The 24,039-nt window shown below is 43.3% G+C and overlaps 1 long non-coding RNA gene, 1 pseudogene and 2 gene segments (V, D, J or C); 3 read left to right on the forward strand and 1 right to left on the reverse strand.

The window, feature by feature from the left end:
• Window positions 1-2,781: 2,781 nt before the first annotated feature.
• Window positions 2,782-24,039, forward strand: part of LOC125247272 — a 241,774-nt pseudogene continuing 220,516 nt past the window's right edge.
• Window positions 4,072-6,407, reverse strand: LOC125247318. Its single transcript, XR_007180050.1, has 2 exons — window positions 5,900-6,407; window positions 4,072-4,566 (listed from the first exon to the last, which is right to left on the reverse strand). It is a non-coding gene; the product is annotated as an uncharacterized LOC125247318 (long non-coding RNA).
• LOC125247268 overlaps window positions 14,942-24,039 on the forward strand; it is a 93,370-nt gene continuing 84,272 nt past the window's right edge. The window contains 2 exon segments of the V gene segment in view: window positions 14,942-15,133; window positions 15,226-15,547. Of these exon segments, the coding sequence occupies window positions 15,028-15,133; window positions 15,226-15,547 (428 nt within the window).
• Window positions 22,480-23,880, forward strand: LOC125247284. The segment is given in 2 exon segments: window positions 22,480-22,662; window positions 22,744-23,880. Coding segments are annotated over 2 exon segments (435 nt in total).

Raw genomic sequence — 24,039 nt, forward strand, 5'->3', positions numbered from 1 at the left:
GTAGCCTAATTAAATATATATCATTAATGTTAATAAAACAACAAAAGATGTTAAATAAATTTAAATCATGTCAACTCTCGGAGTGAATAGATTCAACCAGCATTTTATTAACATGGAGCATGGAATGTACATAGGCTTGATTTTGGCGTACAAGATCTGCTTATGCTGCTGCTGCTGAGCAAATACATAATTGTTCAGCTTAGTCAAAATAACAAGAAAAGAAAGGCTGCTGCAGAATGATAGAACCCCCTCAAAGCAGTGGACCTTGCTGCATGCTGCACGAATAGGAAGTGGCCGAGTTACTACGGCCTAAAACCCCGTCCCAGCAGATCTGCACGCCAAAATATGTGTACTGCTGCTGCTCCGTAGAGCTATAAGCGTGTGTATGGCTATCTATGTGTGCCTGGCCTGCTTTGCCGAATGGCTTAACACTAATGAACTTACCTGTAGATGTGCCTCTTACCTATTGGCCTAGATATAGTATTTACTGAGCAGACTTAATGCATTAATGACATGCCTATACAATGTGACAGGATATATCTACTGTAGTGTTTTTTTTTTTTTTTTTTTTTTTTTTGTTTTTTGTTTTGTTTCTTAATTTAGAATTTAAATTTTGTGAATGAAGTAACAGAAAATTCTTGAAAGCCCAACCCTGCGCCACCTGATTTTTTTTTTTTTTTTTTTTTTTTAAATCATAGTCATTTGCTTTTGTCCTTCCATGATGTCTTTGGAATTAGGTCTGATGTAACGTTCGTAAGCTGATGAATTCCAGTGCCCCATCTCTTTAAGGGTAGCGGATGGCACTCTTGGAGCGGCTGTCATTGCTGTGTCGATTCTGAAAGAGTGAGGGGTGTATACTTCGCTGTTTAATCCACAAAGATGGCATAGCTGTTTCAGTTTCGAGGAGAACCAGACTCTGGTCATAGGTTTGCCGTCTGCTGTGAGGAACAGCGACATCTTGGGGAGCGGCGTTTCTCCGGGATTGCAGATATCGTGACATGGAAGAAAGAGGGCAAAACACAGAATTAATTCTGGATAATAAAATGTGCGACACTTTGTTGAATTTGTCGGTTTTTGAGTGCTTTAATAGTAAAGAGAAATGGTTTTTGGACAAAGTGATGTCAGCCATAGTAAGATCAATATCAGGATTAAATGATAAAGATTTGCATGTGAATTCCCCACACCTTAAAAACCCATAAAAGGCTGTGAGAAAGACTGCCTCTAGGAGTGTGTTGGTATAAAAATCGAAAACACCCTTTCTGAGACAGTGAAGCGATTTGTGCAAAAGAGGAGTGATAGGTAACCGTTTGTCTTTGGTTGCAGGAGAAGTCTTCGCGATACCGTTCATTTTTCATGAGCTAAACTCAGAACAAAGGCTTTTTTCTATGTACATAAAAGGCCTATTTCTCTGAAATATTGTTCACAAATCTATCTAAATCTGTGTTAGTGCTGCAACAATCGGTTTGCATAACCAAAGAATTTCTGCACAAACTGTCAGAAACCGTCTCAGGGAAGCTCATATGCATGCTCATCGTCCTCATCGGGGGTCTCGACCGGTCAGGTGGGCAAATGCTCACATTCGATGGCGTCTGGCACTTTGGAGAGGTGTTCTTTTCACGGATGAATCCCGGGTTTCACTGTACAGGGCAGATGGCAGACAGCGTGTATGGTATCGTGTGGGTGAGCGGTTTGCTGATGTCAGTGTTGTGGATCGAGTGGCCCATGGTGGCGGTGGGGTTATGGTATGGGCAGGTGTATGTTATGGACAACGAACACAGGTGCATTTTATTGATGGCATTTTGAATGCACAGAGATACCGTGACGAGATCCTGAGGCCCATTGTTGTGCCATTCATCCACAACCATCACCTCATGTTGCAGCATGATAAGGCACGGCCTCATGTTCCAAGGATCTGTACACAATTCCTGGAAGCTGAAAACTTTGATCGTAGCCAACGCTCACAACCATATTGATAAATACCAAGTTTTATGTGGAAATGACCGTATGCCCAGTTTTCTGCCGTATGTTCATTTTGTAAATGAGTTGTGTTTTAGAGCCCGTCCACACGGAGACGCATTTAGCTATAGCTATACGTAAAAATTATCATATTGGCGTTTTGTCCTTTTTGGGAGCCTGAAACCGCTATTTTTTGAAACTGGATCCCAGAGTGGATAAATCTGAATACTACACCCTTGTGTTTTCGTGTGTACAGCCAATCCGTATATTTAGGGAAACGATGATGTCATCCCCCCCACGTCTCAACCCTAGTCAGACATCGCTACATCACGTAACAGAAACAACAACAACAACAATAGGGAACTACATGCTTGTGTTTGTGCTTGATAACTAAGTTTTAAGCGCAGCTTTGAGTCAGAATGTTTTTACTCTTAAGTCAATTCTTAGCAGTGTTCTTGTGAGTAATTCTCAGAGGCTTGATAAATACTGTTCTGTTTCAGTTAATTCGCTTCCTCTGTGTATTTAAACCCCTGAGTTCTCCTCTGTTCCTGTTCTTCTATTGAAGTACTGTTTGTTTCACTGAAGGTGTCTTCTTTGTGCATTCTGCTCTTTTTGGATCGTTTATACATGCTGTAACAATATCCTATATTTCTCATTAATTCTTTTATCATGTACTGATATAACACTGTTTAAAGAATATATGTATTTCATGAGTCGTGAAAACTGCTACAGTCCTCCAAAGCACAAGAGTACATGATTTAAATATTGAGAGTCACTTTGCATTGTGACACATGCTTCAGTGCTCTGAGAGTGTTTATAGTGCTGTGAGTTTAACACTTCATGACTGAGAGCAGAACAGACACAATCTTCATCATCACACAAGACAAAAGAACAACAATGAACACAATCACCTTCTTCATCTGGACTCTCACACTGTTTGCTCAAGGTTTGTGTAATGCAGCTCCACAGTTATTCTCTTGAAATATTAAATGGTCATAATTTTAGATATTTTTTTTTTAGAATTTATAATTGTATTATTATTGATTTCTTCTTCTTCTTGTTCTTTCTCTCAGAGTGTAGAGGACAGATCACTGTAACTCAGAGTCCATCAATAATTCAGGCTCAACCAGGACAAGAAGTCAGAATAAACTGTAAAACCAGCAGTGCAGTGTATAGTAGTAATTACTTACACTGGTACTTACAGAAATCTGGAGAAGCTCCTAAACTCCTCATATATTATGCAACAAGCCGTTATACTGGAACTCCATCTAGATTCAGTGGCAGTGGATCTAACAGTGATTTCACTCTGACCATCAGTGGAGTCCAGACTGAAGATACAGGAGATTATTACTGTCAGAGTGCACACTATATCAACAGTAAATGGGTGTTCACACAGTGATAAAGAGTGATACAAAAACCTCGTTCAGTCAGACGTCACAGTGATGCACTGATACAGCTGAGAGATACTGCAGCTGCTGATGGAGGATCACAAACACAATGGTGTATCAAACCTTTCAGAAACATTATTTATTTATTTTGATATACTAAGCACATAACATAATCTTTATATGATATAAATGTTAGTGGTGTTTGGTCCTGCAAAACTTTCCACTACAATGTAATCTAACTGCAGGAAAGTCTGTCACTTTAATTGCACTTCCATGCTTCATCACTAGATGGCGTGTCTGTTACATAACTGAGTTCTCTATCTGTCAGTCACTTTGACGTTGTGTCGATGTGATGACACTAGTGTAGTGTTTCTCAACCTTTTTTACTCGATGGCCTCCTCCTTCACCAGATCAATACTGCAGTGAAGATGCCTGACATTTCCTCTTATACTGTACTTCCACAGCAAAGAGAGNTGACATTTTCAGCAGAAGTGAAACTGGTGTGTTCCAGTCCAGATCATGTGACCAATCAAACAGTGAGACTGAAAAGCCCATTTGCATTGTCAGGGTGGAGTGATTGTGATCCTCTCAGAATAGAGCAGCTCTGTCTCCAGAGACCATGTTCAAACCCCAAGAGCTTTATTTGACTTTATTTCCTGCTACATCAAGCTTGTGAAAAACACCTGCATCTTCATCTGTTAGCTGAATGATGTTGTCAGACACAAAGTGAACTTGTTGAGAAGCTTTATTGAATGTTACAGCAGATTGAAAGATCACACAGTGCTTTGACACGCCAGCTCTCTTTCAGTATTGAGTTGTAAATCACTACAGCTGCAGCACTAGACTCATGTGAATCCTGCCTGACACAGGACACTCAGATACGGCTCATCTTCAGGAGAGAAACATCAGCACTCAGAGCTCTTGTGGAACGAGACCTCATGAGGAGCTCCATCATGTGTTACTCTGCAGACGTACACCTCTCCCTCTTCCCAGCGTGCTTTGCTGAGGGTCAGGACACTACTGCGGCTGTAGCGGCCGTCCCGCTGGCTCTCTGCGCTGGTCACGACCCCCTCGGTGACCTCTGACCCGTCCAGTGTCCAGCTCACCAGCGCCCCCTGTGGAGAGTAAGAGCTGAGCAGGCAGAGCAGTGCGGCTGAGTCTCCAGAGATCTGCAGAGAAGAGGGCGGCAGCAGAGACACTGAGGGCTTCACTGTGGGACCAGCTGCAGGAGACAAACACAACACATTCACAAACACAAAGAAAACACACTGATTAAACTCATAGTGAGATTTTTTTTAAAGGAATAATGCTGTTCTTCTGAATGATTAAACATGACAATATTATTGTTTTAGATTAAACATTTATAAAACAATACCAGTAACACTTTACTTAAAGCCTTTATACACAATACATTTTAAAAGTATTTTAATACATTAATTAAGCATTGTTATACACATTATAGTGTATGTATGATCTCATGTATATTTGTAACCACAGTTTCACTGTAAAAAGAAATAAGGCAACCTGTCGCATTCAACTAATTTGCTCCAGTTAAAATCAGCGTAAAAACTTTTGTTCATCTAATGAGTAACACATAGTCTTCTGAACTTCTTGTCAAAGAATATTTATCAAGGCACTCCTTGTTTTTTTCATGTCCACGTTTTATTTTCAAAGCTACACGACATGAACATCATTTGCCTCTTAAAACTAGAGACACACATTTTACCCATTTTCACCCAGACAAACAAGCTGCAAAAGTTGCAGTGAGAAGAACATAAACCTCAACACACAAATCTCAAACATGATGATCATCAATTATAATTCAGTGAAAATATGAACTATGAAGCATATGACGGCTGAATAACAGTGACAACAACAGCATAAATCAAGACAGTAAATATAAACCAATAATATTGTTTTTTAATAATAATTACCTCTTTTTTTTCAACTTAGCTAGCTTTGATAATAAAACATGGAGATGAAAAAACAAGGATTAGCTGCTCACATTGATAAATGCTAAATATTATTTAGTTTCCTTGACAAGAAGTTTTCAGTTCAAAAAACGACCTGCTATTGATTAGATGAACAAAAGTTTTTCCTTGATTTTAACGAGCAAATTAATTGAGTTAACTTAAAAAGTTGAATCTGATAGTTTGCCTTATTATTATTATTATTATTATTATTATTATTATTTTTAAAGTTAGTTCAACTACTTTTTTTTTTTTTTTTTTTTTTGTACAGCTCTATTAATTGTTACACCTTTAGAAAGTATAATATGTTAAAACTCATGACAAACAACCAAGTTCAGATGTAGAGATTTGCAATAAATTTGCAAATATTATAATGCATTTTAACTTTGGCTACAATTATTTATGAAAAGATATGAGGCATTATAACATACATTATGAATAACTATAAGGCTTCAAGTAAAGTCTCACCACAATGTCTAATAATTATTATTATTATTGAAAAATGTCGTTCTTGTTTTAACTGTAAAACACTTTCTGAAATCTAAGTTGTATATTTTTTTTAAATATGTAATTTAAAGGACTTACCGAGCACCAGTTTAGTTCCTCCACCGAATGTGTACCACAGTGATACAATCTAATGAAACGGTCGTACAAAAACCTCTATTCCACTCGAGTGAACACAAACTCCAGCAGAGAGAGAGAAACAACACTTCAACACACTGATATTAGAAGAAACTCACATCTTCTCAACACTCAAACACTCAGTTTGGACTAAATGTGTTTCAAAGGAACAACAAACACACTTTCATTTAAAATGTAATAATAATCAGTTGAAGAGTTTATTCATCTACAACAGATATCATTCAGTTTGACTTTCTATCCTATATTTCTCATTCACTCTCTCATCATGTGCTGATATAACACTGTTTATAGAAATATATTTGATGATCTGTGACCTCTGAGGTGACCTTTGACCTCTTTTATCATGGATGATGTTGTGGAGTTTCTCATAATGATCTTCTGTTCTTCATATGAAGCTCAATCATCATGATTCACAGAAAAACCTGCAGCTTCAAATAAATCAATCAATAATTCTGAACATTTAATATGAACATTGTTTAATCTAGTGTCACATGACCTGATTATGAGTCCTGATGAACACCATTGGGAACATAACAGGACATCAGGACTCACAAACACCATTATGCACATCATTTCTGCTTTACTCTAAAAACAGTAACATTGATTTATTTTGTACTTGATTTCTCATGTTAACATGCTTTGAAAGGTGTAGTACATTACAGTTTTTCTCAGTCTCTTTGGCACATTTCTCAGATCAGAACTGAAATTCTCAAAACGTCTCGATTACGTATGTAACCCTCGTTCCCTGAAGGAGGGAATGGAGACGTACGTCAGTAGTGACCGACGAATTGGGATATCGCTTAGAGAGCCCTATCAGCTTCGTGTGAACTAAAACAAGCCAATGGAATTGGCGTGCGATATTTGCATAATGCGCACCGCCTCCGACAGGTGTATATAAATAGGAAGCAGATGCAATCGCACTCTGTTTTTTCGCTGAGGAGACAACTGGTGTCCGCACAACAGCGAGGGTACAGAAACTGTGGCGACGGGACGTACGTCTCCGTTCCCTCCTTCAGGGAACGAGGGTTACATACGTAACCGAGACGTTCCCTTTCAGTCGGTCACGTTCGACGTACGTCAGTAGTGACCGATGAATTGGGATCCCAAGTAAAGCGCCACAGTTACGAAACCCCTTCCAGTGCTCAACGCGAGCTCTAACCGCCCATAGCACCGGAGGACTGGAGAAGGGGGCGAGCTCACGCCAAGGAGTTTACTGCTGTCTTACCCATACCCACTAAGTAAAGTAGACTACACTGGGGAAGCGAACCCGAGGGGGACGCTGCGGAGACCACTACCTACCCAATGGGGGAGGAGTTTACGTGGAGAATACACATATGGACTGGCCCGGGGGGCAGTACGCATATGGAGTCCCTGGGATGGCTCCACCTGGGTAGGGGGAGACTCATCTGACAGGTGACAGCAGAGCTGGCTCTGCTAAGGGAAAGACACGGGCTCGCCGTAGGGAGTTTAAACCTGTGGATAATTACACATATGGGACCGCTCACGTAGAGGAGTCACAACATATGGAACCCAGCCATCAGACAACGTCGGAGACGGATGTAGGCCTGGCATCAGACACTCCGCAATGTCCGAGCCGAAGGGGGAGGCGGAGGAACTCGACAGGGTTCGCCAAGCGGGGAACGCGACTGGAGTCAAAATATGCACGCATCCGGCCAGGGGGCGGGAATGGCATTGCAAGCCGACACTTAGAGCGGGTTCAACGCGTCTACCGGCTAGTGGAAGCGAGTACACGGGAAGATACCGGCTCTACACGTAGGCTATAAAACCTAGCGAACGTGTTAGGTGTTGCCCAGCCCGCAGCTCTACAGATATCTGTCAGCGAGGCGCCATGAGCCAGCGCCCAGGAAGAGGCCACCCCTCTGGTGGAGTGGGCTCTCAACCCGAGCGGGCAAGGCACGCCCTGGGAATCGTACGCCAAGGCGATGGCATCCACTATCCAGTGGGCCATCCTCTGCTTGGAGACAGCCTTTCCCTTCTGCTGGCCTCCGTAACAGACAAAGAGCTGATCTGAGGTCCTGAAGCTTCGCGTCCTGTCCACGTACACACGCAGAGCGCGGACGGGACAGAGCAAAGCTAGGGCTGGGTCTGCCTCCTCCGAAGGCAGCGGTTGCAGGTTCACTACCTGATCTCTGAAGGGAGTGGTAGGAACCTTGGGCACGTATCCAGGCCGGGGTCTCAGGATGACGTGAGAATCACCGGGCCCGAACTCTAGGCACGCTTCGTCGACCGAAAATGCATGCAGGTCCCCTACCCTCTTAAGGGAAGCCAATGCGACCAGAAGGACATTTTTCAGAGACATTACTTTCAGGTCGACTGATCGCAAGGGCTCAAAGGGATGACCCCGGAGAGCTGAGAGAACCAGGGTCAGATCCCAAGAGGGTACGGAGGAAGGGCGAGGAGGATTCAGTCTCCTCGCCCCCCTCAGGAACCTGACGATCAGATCGTGTTTCCCCAGGGACTTACCCTCAACTGCGTGGTGATGTGCAGCGATAGCGGCAACATACACCTTCAGGGTGGAGGGAGACAGCCTTCGCTCCAACCCTTCTTGCAGGAAGGAAAGCACGGATCTGACCGAGCATGATCGGGGGTCCTCTCGGCGAGAGGCGCACCATTCGACGAACAGGTTCCACTTCAGCGCGTAGAGGCTCCTAGTGGAAGGAGCTCTAGCTGAAGTGATGGTGTCTACGACTGCTTGCGGGAGATCACTCAGAACCTCCGCATCCCGTCCAGGGACCACACGTGGAGGTTCCACAGGTCGGGACGCGGGTGCCATAGGGTGCCCCGTCTCTGAGTCAGGAGGTCCTTCCTCAGAGGAATCGGTCAGGGAGGGGCTGTCGCGAGGAGTGTGAGGTCCGAGAACCAGGTCCGAGTGGGCCAGTACGGCGCCACTAACAGAACCTGCTCCCCGTCCTCCCTGACCTTGCACAGGAGTTGTGCGAGAAGGCTCACTGGGGAAACGCATATTTGCGCAGACCCTGGGGCCAGCTGTGTGCCAGGGCATCCGAGCCGAGCGTGCCGCCGGTCAGGGAATAGAACCACTGGCAGTGGGCAGTTTCTGGGGAGGCAAACAGGTCTACCTGGGCCTCGCCGAAATGCTGCCAAATCAGCTGAACCGCCTGGGGGTGGAGCCGCCACTCGCCCGCAAGTGGAGGCTGCCGTGACAGCTCGTCGGCTGCACGGTTGAGCACACCTGGGACATGAGTGGCCCGAAGGGACCTCAGATGCTTCTGACTCCACAACAAGAGATGGCGGGCGAGTTGCGACATGCGACGGGAGCGTAGACCACCTTGATGGTTGATGTACGCAACGGCCGCAGTGCTGTCCGAGCGGACAAGTACGTGCTTGTCTGACAGCAGCTCCTTGAAGCGGCCCAGTGCAAGACGTACTGCTAGCAACTCCAGGCAATTGATATGCCAATGCAGCTGAGGCCCCGTCCAAAGACCCGACACTGCATGCCCGTTGTACGTGGCCCCCCATCCCGTGGCAGAGGCGTCTGTGGAGACCACAGCATGCCTGGACACTTGTTCGAGGGGTACTCCGGCCCGCAGGAACGAAGGATCCGACCACGGGATGAGGGTGCGATGGCAGCTCGGTGTCACGGGGACACGGAGCGTGCCGCGCTGCCACGCCCATCTCGGGACCCGGCCGCGGAGCCAGTGTTGAAGCGGCCTCATATGGAGCAATCCGAGCGGCGTGACCGCGGCTGCAGATGCCATATGCCCCAGGAGCCTCTGAAAAACTTTAAGTGGGGCCGCTGTCCTGCGCTTGAGCTAGCTCAGGCAGTTCAACACCGACTGGACGCGCACCTCGGTGAGACGCGCAGTCCGTGCGACCGAGTCTAGCTCGAGACCGAGATAAGAGATCCTCTGCCCGGGGGCGAGTTTGCTCTTGTCCCAGTTGACCCGAAGACCCAACCGGCTGAGGTGAGCTAAAACCATGTCCCTGTGTTCGCACAACTGCTCTCGCGAGCTGGCCAGGATCAACCAGTCGTCGAGATAGTTGAGAATACGAACGCCTTGTTCCTTGAGGGGAACAATGGCCGCCTCCGCAACCTTCGTAAAGACGCGGGGTGACAGGGCCAGCCCGAAGGGCAGGACTTTGTACTGATATGCCCGACCCTCGAACGCAAACCGTAGGAAGGGTCTGTGTCGAGGCAGAATCGAGACATGAAAGTACGTGTCCTTCAGGTCGATCGCTGCAAACCAATCCTGGGGGCGGACGCATTCGAAAATGCGCTTCTGCGTGAGCATCTTGAACGGCATCTTGTGAAGATACCGGTTCAAAATGCGCAGATCCAGGATTGGCCGTAGCCCACCGCCCTTCTTCGGTACAATGAAAATGTAAAACCCCGACTTCATATCGGCTGGAGGGACCGGCTCGATTGCATCCTTCGCCAGTAGGACAGCAATCTCCGCCCGGAGAACAGGTGTACTGTCCAACGACACCTGAGTGACACCTGAAAACCGGGGGACGCCGGGCGAACGGAATCGCATAGCCGAGTCTGATGGTGCGAATGAGCCAGCGGGACGGGCTGGGAAGCGTGATCCACGCCTCCAGACTCCGAACCAGCGGGACCAAAGGCACCACAGACGCACCGGGGGTGGGGCAGCGAAGCAGAGTACGGGGACCCGACTCGGACGGCATGGAAGCGGCCCGGAGTGTGGTCAGACTCTGCGAGGCAGCAGTGCGTATGGGAGACGGCGCACGGGACGCGGCCTGCACCATCACACTGCCACCTGCTGGCAGGATGAGAGGGGGCTGCGAGAGGCAAGGCTGGGCCTCGCACACTGGCAGGCACACCCTCTTGTGACCTGGAGATTGAAGAAACTGCTCTTTTTGTGATGAGGTGGGTACCGCTGGACTCCGGAGAGCCAGCGGCGATGGACGGACAGACAACACAAATTCCCCCGGCCCTCCTCCGGGGGTGGGAGAGCAGATGGAATACTCTCCCGAAGAGCAGGAACCTTCCCCTCCAGGTCGCTCATCTCAGGGCCGAGTTTTCCTCGACCGCTTGCCACCTGGCTTGGCAGAGACGGGCTGGGCACCACGTCCGCGACCGGCACCCTGCTGTTTGGCTGGTGTAGGCTGCTGCTTTGCCGACTTAGCAGGGGCGGAGGACGACGCAGGCGGGCGCCCTCGGCGACGAGCAGGCTGAGGCTGAGCCACGGGCGGCTGGGTGGAGGCAGCAGCGGACCGCCGTGGCATGACATGTTTGATAGCCTCAGCCTGCTTCTGTGCAGCGGAGAACTGTTGGGAAAAGCTCTCCACTGCGTTGCCGAAAAGGCCGACCGGAGACACGGGGGAGTCCAGGAACCGATGTTTGTCGGTTTCCCTCATGTCTGCCAAGGTCAGCCAGAGGTGGCGTTGCTGGACTACCAAAGTAGACATCGCATGACCAACAGAGCGCGCTGTCACCTTCGTTGCCCGGAGGGCAAGGTCAGTGGCAGCACGCAGCTCCCCGAGCAACTGTTGGTCAGGCCCTTCCTGGGGCATTTCCGACAGCGCCTTTGCCTGGTAGACCTGCAAAAGGGCCATCGCATGCAGGGCGGAGGCAGCCTGCCCACAGGCTCTGTAAGCCTTCTCAGTCAGACCGACTGAGAACTTACAGGCCCGGGACGGGAGGCGCGGCTCACCACGCCAGCCGGTGGCCGTTGGACACAGCTGCATCGCAACAGACCGCTCGACTGGTGGGATCCTCGCGTATCCCCTGGCTTCCCCGCCGTCCAGGGAGGTGAAGGCGGACGAGGGACCGGGCCTTGCACGAACACTATACGGTGCTTTGCCAAGACCTGGTCACCTCATCGTGCACTTCCGGGAAGAAGGGCATTGGGGCGGGACGCTGGGTTTGACCCCCCCCCCCCCCCCCCAAGTACCAATCATCCAACCGAGATGGGCCGGGACAGGGTGGAGGGTTCCACTCGAGCCCGACACACAAGGCGGCCCGGGAAAGCACAGCCGTCAACTCGGGATCCGACTCAGGCAACGCTACCGTCCCGGAGGGCGGCAGCGCAGCCGATCCTCCTCCCCCGAGGACTCTGGCTCACCTTCCGATGCAGAGATCGACATCTGATCCGCTGCAGGCGCACCAAAGGTAACGGCTGGACAGTCCGTAGAGGGCCCAGCGGAAACCAACGGCGGCACGATGGGTTGCGGTGCTGATGAGGCGGCAGGGGCCGCGGAGCGTTTCCGCTCGGCGGGGAAGCCCTAACCGTAATCCTCAGGTCGCCCTTCCTCTACGCTGCCGAACCGTCATTCCGACCGGGGCCGGAAAAAACGGTCGAACGGGGCATAGGGGAGGGGACCCCCGCTTCCTGAGACTTCAGGAAGGAGAGTCTAGACCTCAGCACCGCCATAGTCATGTTCCCGCAATGGGAACATGAACCATCCACAAAAGCTGCTTCAGCGTGCTGAACGCCCAAACACGAGATGCAGCAATTGTGCCCATCAGCAGGGACCAGGGAACGACCGCACCCAGTAACGCACAGACGAAATGACATACTTTCAGGGTTCGTCTGTAAAGCTCTTTTAGAAGGGGAATAGTCAGCTCACTCGTGTTGAAGCACACAGGGAGTGACGCGATGTGCTCAGGTACACCACTCCCTGAACACACCGAGGAACCGGCCCAAATCGCAACACACACACACTTTTAGAGTGTTGCTGTTACAACAGCAGTTGAGAGCTTATAGCTCGGCTCCCCGGAAGCTCGCGACCTCGCTGAAGTGCCTTCACTGCCAACACAAACAGCTCGCTGTTAATCCTCTTCTGAGGCAGTTTTAGTTTCACTTTTGAAGAAAAAAACAGTCTTCTGAAGCAGGACACCAGAGTATGGCTCCGAAGCGAAAGACAGAGTGCGATTGCATCTGCTTCCTATTTATATACACCTGTCGGAGGCGGTGCTCATTATGCAAATATTGCACGCCAATTCCATTGGCTTGTTTTAGTTCACACGAAGCTGATAGGGCTCTCTAAGCGATATCCCAATTCGTCGGTCACTACTGACGTACGTCGAACGTGACCGACTGAAAGGGAACTACTTGTTCATCCTCCACATCATCTAGTCACTTGTGCGCATCATAAAAGCAATTTCTCATTCTTTTGAACAATTTGCAAATGCTTTAGTACATTCAGGCAATTGATCATGTACAATTATTTCCTACATTATCAATTGCTAATGTCATGTTGCTCAAAATGTGTTATATGGTTCTCTGTTGAATAGTCTTACCCCTCAAAACATCTAGTCATTAGTTCATCGCACAAGTCATTAAATGCTAAATGCTTGACCTAGTTATCAAAATGCCAAGTATATTATCTATACATTTCTATTAGACTTTTGTAAATGTGTCCTGAATTGATGAATATTGCAGGTGAATCCTGAATTTCACTAATGTATTCAGGAAAATGTAAAGCATTAGATCAACCAATGACACAACCAGTTCTCTAAAGCAGAAAGATGCATGTCATGAATCTTCAACTGGAAAGCATATATAGACAGAGAACAACACAAGAGTTTCAGTTTCTGATAATGGAAGAACAGGGTCAACAGCTGGGAAGAAGAAGAGGAGTAAGGATGTGTGGTAGAAGTGTATGGAGGCCAAACAGAGGAAGAGGTAGATAAGGCAAAGGGCATAGGCACGTTTCTGGTGAAATGAGGCCCACTATGAGGCCTCTTGTTCTCATGATCTCATGTTCTCAATCATGACCTTACAATGGCTTATGCGGGTCTAAATGTGCAGCTGAACGTTTGGAGAAAAAATCTTTCCTCAATCATTCAAGCATTGTGTAGACATAACAGGTATGTATTTCAGCAATGTGCACTGTACTCTAATATGGTATGCATGCTATAATCTTAATATTACAGGAGCATATTACACTTGCTTTACACTTACAGTATAGTAGGCTAAATGAACTCTATACAGATACATACTATATCACACACACGTACACATGAATACATATAAAGGGTGTATGTATATATAGTCTTGTCTTTTTTATTTATCACAAGGACATTTTACAGTAATTTGTTCACTGTCATAAAAACCATAGCCATAGTTTAGGCTGCATCTGTAATATTCATCACTGTTATATTGACAACATGGCTAAGCATTTTGACTATCATGTTCGAGATCAATGACACAAGGACTTGATATGTTCATTGCACTGAAATGTTCATTGACATAAATACTTGCTTTTGAGAGATAAACTAAGGATTTTTCAGGTAATCCAAAATGTTGTGCTGTTTCTACGAATTATTTCGAGAAATGAACATACAGTTTTGTAAATTGTAAGGATGATTCAAGAAATGTACCAAAGCAACTGAGAAAAACTGTAATGTGTTTATGAAGAAATAGTTAATGTGTTTGACAAATATGTTTAAAATTATCTATATGTATGATTCTCCAGTAATTTTGGTGGCCTAAAAAGAAAGAAAGAAAGAAAGAAAGAAAGACCACCATGGCCACCATGTTGAGATCACATGACCAGCTGAATTCTGCTCACTTTATCTCGGTCACATATTATCAGAAACATTCACCTTATATAAATCAATCATGAGAGTGAATAGATTATTTCTACAGCGGCACTGAAAGCTGAAAATGCTTCATCCACACTGATAGAAAAAAAAAGAAATATATTTATATGATTAAAAATTAAAAATAAAAATTTGAACAATTAATCAATATGTACAGTTATTACAAATGATTCAACATCAATCTGAATGTAAAATATTAGGTTGCACTTTATTTCGATGGTCCACTTTAGATATTCTACTAACTATGAGTAAATTGTCAACTACATGTCGACTAACTCTCATTAGTGTATCAGTAGACTGTAGAAGAGTGTTAGGTTTGGGTTTGGGTCAGTAGAATAAGTTGACATGCAGTTGTAAAGTTACTTACAGTCAGTAGAATGTCTAAAGTAGACCACTGAAATACCAAATCTTATATGTAGAGAGTTTATTAGTTTGTATGTTGTAAATCCTGCCCACTTGTTTGCATTGTGACACATGCTTCAGTGCTCTGAGAGTGTTTATAGTGCTGTGAGTTTAACACTTCATGACTGAGAGCAGAACAGACACAATCTTCATCATCACACAAGACAAAAGAACAACAATGAACACAATCACCTTCTTCATCTGGACTCTCACTCTCTGCATTCAGGGTAAATATCTTCTATAAATGTCTTGCAAAATAAACAACAACATCTCATTTACAGTCCAATAACCATTAATGAGTAAAATATGTTAATTTCAGAGAGCTGGGGACAAGTGACAGTGACTCAAGATCCTGCAATAAAATCCATCAAACAAGGAGAAACTGTTACAATCAGCTGTAAAACCAGTCAGCTGATTTCTGGCTGTAGTAACTGTGTGTCTTGGTATCAGCAGAAACCTGGAGAAGCTCCTAAACTCCTGATTTATGATATAAGAAGCCTTCAGTCAGGAACTCCATCTAGATTCAGTGGCAGTGGATCTAAATATGGCAGTGATTTCACTCTGACCATCAGTGGAGTCCAGACTGAAGATACAGGAGATTATTACTGTCAGAGTGCACACTATATCAACAGTCAATATGTGTTCACACAGTGATAAAGAGTGGTACAAAAACCTCGGTCAGTCAGACGTCACAGTGATGCACTGATACAGCTGAGAGATACTGCAGCTGCTGATGGAGGATCACAAACAACACAATGACAATGTTTAGCAAAGTTTCTCAAGACTTTAAAGGTAAATGTGATATATAAGATTAACTCAGTTTATTGTTCACTGACTACTCTTAGTATGTCATTTGTAGGTTTATTTCCCTTAAATGTGTAAACACTGAAACTCCCAGGCACCATCAAGAAATTGAGAGCGTTCGCTCAGATCTGTCAATCTCTTTCCAGCTGAGACCATGACTGACACGTTACATGTGAAAATACTTTCAGCTTCAGTTACAGTGCAAGCCAAAATTCACTGCATTTAGACCCACAAAGATTCATCTGAATGTGTCAAGGCAAACAGGGCATTGGATCCTCCTACAGCTGGAACTCCAATTCTGAAGGATAATTAAACACAAAGTAAAACACAAACAAACACACACTTTTCACACAAAAGAAAACAAATTTACAAATCAATTAAATCACAATACAGTTAGAACAAGCAAAAACAAATTAATCCCAAAAGAATGAGAGAAAAAAAAAACACTCCCTCAAGGCTTTGATTTGAGTTGATACATACGACAGTTCAAAATCAGGAGTAAAGCACCAGGCGGCAGGCCAGACTAATGACCCGGCTGATCCCACGAGTGTCGCATACGGGAAGAATTCGGTTAGGATTAACGACTAAACACAGTGTGATATCACATGAACAACTAATCTTTCAGCAGCACAATCACGCAGGTGTATCTCACACAGCTCCAAAGATTGTTCCCAGAAACAATATAATCCCACGAGAACAAAATTCGATGTCCAAGCGGTCATCTATGGTGACGCAAACATGAACAGCAGACATTGAAGCAGCAGTTTAAAGGGAAACCAAAGACCGCTGCATTTCTCTTGCATTGGCTCAGACATTAACTGTGTAAATACAACACACATCAAGAGTAAGGATCACTAGCTAGGTCACTAATAAGCAACCAAACCCATAGTAGAAATGTCTGTCAAATGGCGACTCCCATAACAGGGAATTCCATGGTAGATAGAATGCATTTCCATGGAAACTGCCATCACTAAAAGCATCCCACAAATGCTCCTCAATCCACACTACAATGAAATAATGTAACCCTGCATGACACAAACAAACAGCCCACATCACAGCTGAATACTCCTAACTCACTGACATTCACACAGTGCGCCGGAAATCCTGTAACTCCGTCACTGATGCTAGACAGACGCACTTCTGCATAATGTCAATACGTCCGCTTTTATATTCCACCAAACAAGAGCACAATTAAAACCCACCCCTCCACATCTATCTAAAAAGGTAGAAACACTTCTACAACCACATAAAACATGATGGAAATCTATAGATCCCCAGTTGATTCACCTTCAGAAGTCATTGATTCATTAACTGGGAATTACCATGTTTGTTTTGTGTGGTTGTAGTAGTAGTTTCTTCCTTTTCAACAGAAATGACCTTTGTCAACTCTAGAGGTCCCATCCACTTGCATTATATCACAGAGAGGAATTATTTCTTTAAGATGTTTGTGTTCCTCTGAAGAAGAAAGACATTTACATGTGGGATCACATGAGTGAGTAAATGCGAGAATTTTCCTTTTTGTGTGGAGTATCCCTATAACACATGATGAGGAGAGCATCAACTGTAGCACAAATGAAGAGTGAATGAGAAAAGAGTAAATATGACCTCTTCAATCTGAAAAAGTGCAGTCCTCAAAAAACTGGACTGTTCTCTACCACATTTCTCCTTGTGTAGGCAAACGTTTTGGACATCTTTTCTTTTACTACTGATCCGAAATCAGTCAGTAGTTCAGATAATTTTTCAAGTCTTTTATCTGTTTCTCCAGTTGGATTAGCAGAGCAAAAGTTAACCTCTGCTCTCTTCGGTTTCTTCACATTTTTGGCTAGAAAGCATTTATCCCTGGTCTTGTTCTTCAATGAATTAAGAACAACTTCTAAAGTGTTACCCTTGTCATGTTATCACCTTGCTTTTATGACATGCTATTTCATTTGTGTTATGTACTGTATTGCAATAACATGGCCTTGCCCCCTTTGTTGTGTGTTCTCGGGGACGGGGTTTATGTAAATTTTAGGGTTAGTGATGTCACCAATCTGGGAAATAGCTCGTTGTAGTCCCTACCAGCCGTTTGTTGTAGTCCTTAAACAGAATTCTTTAAAAGAAAATATCTCCCTTTCCATTTAATTTTGAGCATCATAACTTTGCAGATGTTGTTTATGATCAAACAGCAACATTACACACTAACTAAAGTTAAAAAAGTCAAATCATAATCAACCACCCCTTTAAGAAATATGCATTGTGCAATAAATAAACACTCTAAATAATTTTTAAATATAATTTTATTTCATTAAGTTCTAAATGATATGTCAATAAATATGTTAATGGTTTGAAGGATACTTATGAAATAAATGTATTTTAAATAGATTTTGGTATGGGCCAGCATGGGAAGTGGGAGTGTTGTGGACCAGCTACACCAGCACAGTTTTTCTTGACCAGTTAGACCAGCACTAAACCAGTCTGGACCAACATGGCATTCATGCTGGTTTATGCTGCATTTTTCAGGAGGGTGAGCTGACATTGTCGTCCCACTCTCTTATCTGTCACCTTCCTCCAATGCATTAAGTATGGAGGTGATATTAATATACTTCCTTCATAATTCAGGAATGGGTGAATTGTCAGAGCAGAAAGTGGCCTTTGTCGCCAATAGAGTCCCACTTTCTTATCTGTCGATCTCCAGCACAAGTCAGTGATAGTGTAGACGTGGAGCTGAACTCTACAGGCCCTTCAGGAGCAGGTTTGGACACTAAACCAATGAGACAAACATTACAGTCTTTGTCCACCTTGTTTTTATCATAAGAGCAGCTTTTTGTAAATTGAATGTGTCTGGCTTCCAGTGTCATTCACTTCTGAAGACTTTGGGAAGAGAAGATACAATATGCTTATTCTTTGTCATTTATTTATGAGTGTTTCATCAACTTTGGGCACCTAATATCACAGGGGTTGAATATTTTTAAAATATAACCGATATAACTTTTGTCTTTTTGTTATAATCCCTTAACCAGACTATCAATGAGAAACAAGAAGTTAAATCAGACTTTATAAACATTGTATTTCAAGCTTGTCAATTCTTTGGAGCCCCTAAAGAGACATGGTGAAGGAAGAAAAAATATGATGGGAGAAAAAAATTTATTTAGGTTAACGCGACTTCTGAGATGGCGCATTTGTCATGCCGACCGTCACAGCCCTAATCTCATATTAATCTTGAGTACCTATAGAGTAGTGCATCCTTCATATCTCCAAAAAGTCATTAATTGAATCATATTTATAAATGATACATACGCTGTACCGAGTCTTTCCAAAAACAGCCGAGCGCCTGGAGGTGTGTCGTGTGAGCGGAGCTAACACGATAACAAATATCGAGAGTGCATCAATGTAATGCATGAGCACAAATCTCTCAGCTTCAACGCTGGGTTCTTTGGGAAGCAAGGTTATCTTTCCCTCACAACCAAAAACACACTTCTTTGGTGACATTGTGATTTTGTGCAGTCCTGTGACGTGTGAAGCGCTGCTGACGACTTCCGTAAACCCGAACATGCATTGATGAGCTTTGGAAGAGAATTTTTGGAACAGAAATACTCCGTCATTTGTCCAACTCATGTTTTCAAACTTTGGCCCTGTTTTAGCATGAGAATCCAACTCTTTAACACTGTAAATAAGTCAGAATACATGAAATAGCATTACACCCCCCCTTTAATTATATTTGAAAGACTTCTGAGTAATACTGAAGATAATGACAACATGGCAGATGTAGTACGTCCAGATTACATTCATACACACACTCACACTATACAGAAAATACTCTTTTAGTGGTCGTTAAGTAATTACTTGTTCAAAATAATTACCTACTGAAGAGAGTATGTGATTTCAGACGCAGTGCATGTGTTTGATACTCCATTCACTTTATTGATATATTAATGTCTAACTGTTAATCTGTTACCAGATCAAGATTACTTTGTCACACTACATGATATTTGTGGAAGTGTCAGTGAATTTCACATGATGGCTGATTGTTTATTATTCATTTGTTTATGATGATAAATGTTTAATATCTGTAACAGTTTAACAGAAGGATTGTTCATATTTGTGTCTAATTTTCATCATTTGTCTTTGTTTCAGACCACACTCACCCTCATACGTTCACACAAACACAACTGCTCACAGACGTGACCTGTTTTCTGAATCCAGCGGATCATTAATAGTTTTGTGGATTGAACTCTTGGAGCTCTTACTCTCTAACCGAGTCAAGGACGATCTCAGCAGTCCAGAGGCTTCAGACACTGACAGTGTTTCATTATAAACTGATGAACATGAACAAACCTCATCTCTCCATTAGTCCAACTCTTCTGACTCATTTCAGAGAATAAAGTGTGGACAGTGAAACTCATGTTTGATCATCAGGTGATTCTGTTCCTCTCAGAATAGAGCAGCTCCATCAGCAGATGTTCAGCGTCCTCACAGGAGCTTCATGTGACTGCAATCCACTGCTGCTCTTCTTTCTGGAGATACAAGTTCAAATAAGACCTTGTTATTACTAAAAGGAACAATGAATAAATACATAAATAAACCCATTTCACATTTTAAAAAGTCTGATGTTGAAGAAACAGTTGTGTCTGACTCAAATAATTACTGGAGAGCAGATTATAAATGGAGGTGAAACAGTCGCAGGTTTAGTGTTTGTTAACAGCAGGGTTTGTCGCCCATATTAGAGTAAGAATGTGTTTGTTGTTTATTACCTCAATGAAGGACAATGAACTGTTTATCTGTTTCATATCCTACTCTTTTTTTTTTCTTCTCTTCTTCCTTTTTATTCTCTTGTCTCTCGTAACACACACCAAAGTTCAGGAAAACCTGCAAACACACATTAACGACATAAATTTTTATAAACAACATTCATTTTTAATTCACTGCATGGTCCACATGAAATCCTCTTTGAATTCTAGAAACAGATGATTTTTCTGTTCATAATGTGGGCAGCAGATGTACTAAAACACGTATCAAGGTGAGACTCACCAGTCTCCTCAACACTGAAGACAATCTGACCACTTTCATCGTCAGCCGTGCCGACTATTAATCCGCTCGGAGCATTAACAATCACAGACAGATGTGTATCAAGGGCCACACAGTCACCAGCTGGACCTGAACACACACATACTGAGCTGAAACATTCAAACCATTCAAGTTCATACTAATATTTAAATGCAGAACAATGTCTTACCATGAAGTGTAAGTAGAGGCTCTCACCATAGTGAGCAAAGTGCCAGAAGCACTGGAGATCTCCGGCACACAGCATGATGACAAAGTCAAACTGATCCACTGCCCAGAAGAGCTATGATTATTATTATTATTATTATTATTATTATTATTATTATTTACAATAAAGCTGCTAATTGACATTTAATAGTGATGTATTGTTCTTTAAACATCACGTTTTAAACGTTGAATTAAAACATGTCAATAAAGATAATGAAAGTTATAAGGTGTAAGTATTCATATATTTTTCAATTTAAAGGACATTTCATGATCACACCACAACCATGAAAGATAAGATGGGATGGTAAGGATGGTTGAACGGATGAGAGAGGGAGGGGAAGAGAGGATTCAAGACAAACAGTACTGTAGGTTTTGAGAAGTCAGGTGATTGGTTGAGGCATAGCCCTGCTCCCGAACCTCAACTAACTAGTTAACTCCATTAAAGTTCATAGATATTTGTAACACAGTTCATTGTTGTGTGAGGAAGGAGGACGGGAACCGGCGAACGTTCAACATAACTTTAATACAAAATAAACAATACAAAATGAAAGTAAAATGGTGGCAGTCCCTCAAGGACAACTGCTGCCCACACAAACATAATAAAAACATAACATAAAGTCCAGGCCTGGTCCTCTCTCATCCTTCACTGTCATCGCTCCTCCATTTATACTTCCGGAGCTCCTCCGTGAGAGATACGATATCGGTGCAGTGCGCAGGTGACGCTCCTTAGCAATCACTCCACCAGCCTGGCGCCGTTCACGGCTCTTGCCCCGCCCTGCTCGTCAATATTGTGTTACTCCCTAAAAAAGTAACTAATTGTGGAAAGTAATGCATTACATTACTTTTATGTAACTTTTTCTCTCCTAGGCTGGGCTAGCTTGTTTTTTAAAAACAACAAAAAAAATTCATTTCACATCAAATGTGAAATTAATAAGCCTCAGGCTGAAGGAAATGAAAATTCACAGCTGTACAGTAGAGGGTGCAGCTCAAACAAACCTTTAGGCTTAGCTGCCTTTCTGGATTGCAGAAGAATAGGATGCAGGAGAAGAAAGTTCAACACTCTTACTTCCGCAATAAAATTTAAAATTAAATACATTTCAAGATTGCATTTCACAGTTTTTATTCATTTTGAGGAATACTGATGATTAAATGCATGTTCACATTTAGTCTATACAATAACCATCGTTCATACACAACACCTCAGCACTTTATTTCTCTCAAGATGAGGACAAGAGAGCTGTCAGTCTGTAAATGGGAAAACAAGTAACTTGAGTAACTTATTTGAAAAAAAAAATAATAATAATAAATAAATAAAATAAATGTTGTTGTAAATTTAAAAGTAATGCATTACTTTACTAGCTACTTGAAAAAATTAATCTCATTACTAATGTTACCACCAACACTGATCCTCAGTGTCCCAGTAGTCAGATTTTTTTTTTTTTTTTAAACTACTGAACTAACTAAAAATAACATTAGTCAGAATGTAAATGATCATTGTGTATTTTAGTTTGTCTGTTGTAAATCCTGCCCACTTGTTTGCATTGTGACACATGCTTCAGTGCTCTGAGAGTGTTTATAGTGCTGTGAGTTTAACACTTCATGACTGAGAGCAGAACAGACACAATCTTCATCATCACACAAGACAAAAGAACAACAATGAACACAATCACCTTCTTCATCTGGACTCTCACACTGTTTATTCAAGGTTTGTGGTAAAATATTCATAATGATTAATTATTTTAAAATGTGAAATTTGTTTAATTTTCTTTTCTTTTTTCTCTCTCAGAGTGTAGAGGACAGTACACTGTAACTCAGAGTCCATCATCAATAACAGTTCAACCAGGACAAGAAGTCAGAATCAACTGTAAAACCAGCAGTGCAGTGTATGATGGTGATTGTTTAGCCTGGTACTTACAGAAACCTGGAGAAGCTCCTAAACTCCTGATTTATTATATAAACAGACTCCAGTCAGGAACTCCTTCTAGATTCAGTGGCAGTGGAGCTAGATATGGAACTGATTTCACTCTGACCATCAGTGGAGTCCAGACTGAAGATACAGGAGATTATTACTGTCAGAGTTTACACTGTCCTAGTAGCTGTGTGTTCACACAGTGATAAAGAGTGGTACAAAAACCTCGGTCAGTCAGACGTCACAGTGATGCACTGATACAGCTGAGAGATACTGCAGCTGCTGATGGAGGATCACAAACAACACAATGGTGTATCAAACCTTTCAGACAGATTATTTATTTATTTTGATGTACTAAGCATGTAACACAATCTTTATATTATATAAATGTTAGAGGTGCTCGGTCCTGCAAAACTTGCCACTACAATGTAATCTAACTGCAGGAAAGTCCGTCACTTTAACTGCACTTCCATGCTTCATCACTAGATGGCGTGTCTGTTACATAACTGAGTTCTCTATCTGTCAGTCACTTTGACGTTGTGTCATGTGATGACACTAGTGTAGTGTTCCCTTTCGTGGGAACTATCGACGCTACGTCAATGACGTGATGGGAACCCTCTGTATGATGTGTTCGCGAAGCACCTCTGTATCAGAGGCGGGTGACGTCACGGACCAGGAAACTATAAAGCATACCCAGAACAAAGAACACTAGCTTCTGTTGTCTTCAGCAAGCGCTCTCTGTATCTTGTGTGTCTTATTTGGTGTTGTTTGTCTTATCACATATAAACAAGTCACAATCTCTTCGTCTGAGGACAAGAGTATCTCACACCAATCCATATATTTATATATAAAAAATACACGTATTATGGCCAGAAACAGCAGTGAAATGGGACTCGAGTATGCCCAGGCAGCTTTCGAGGGAGCCGTCTGTGTGCACTGTAAAAACTTAAGGTGTGTCCCAATTCGCGTACTTGTGCACTATTCTATGATGTTTTTAAGTATAAATAGTGCGAGTGTGTTCACACTGAAAATTCCAAAAAGAAAAAGTACACTTTAAATACCCGGATGATGCACTAAATTAACGGAAAAAACGAAGTTTAGAATGTTGGACACTTCGTGCACTCAACTGTCGCAGCTTTAATTACGTAGTGGAGGGGTAGGGAGGATCGGACT

The sequence above is a fragment of the Megalobrama amblycephala genome, linkage group LG15, assembly GCF_018812025.1.
Source record: "Megalobrama amblycephala isolate DHTTF-2021 linkage group LG15, ASM1881202v1, whole genome shotgun sequence".
NCBI classification, from domain to species: Eukaryota; Metazoa; Chordata; class Actinopteri; order Cypriniformes; family Xenocyprididae; genus Megalobrama; species Megalobrama amblycephala.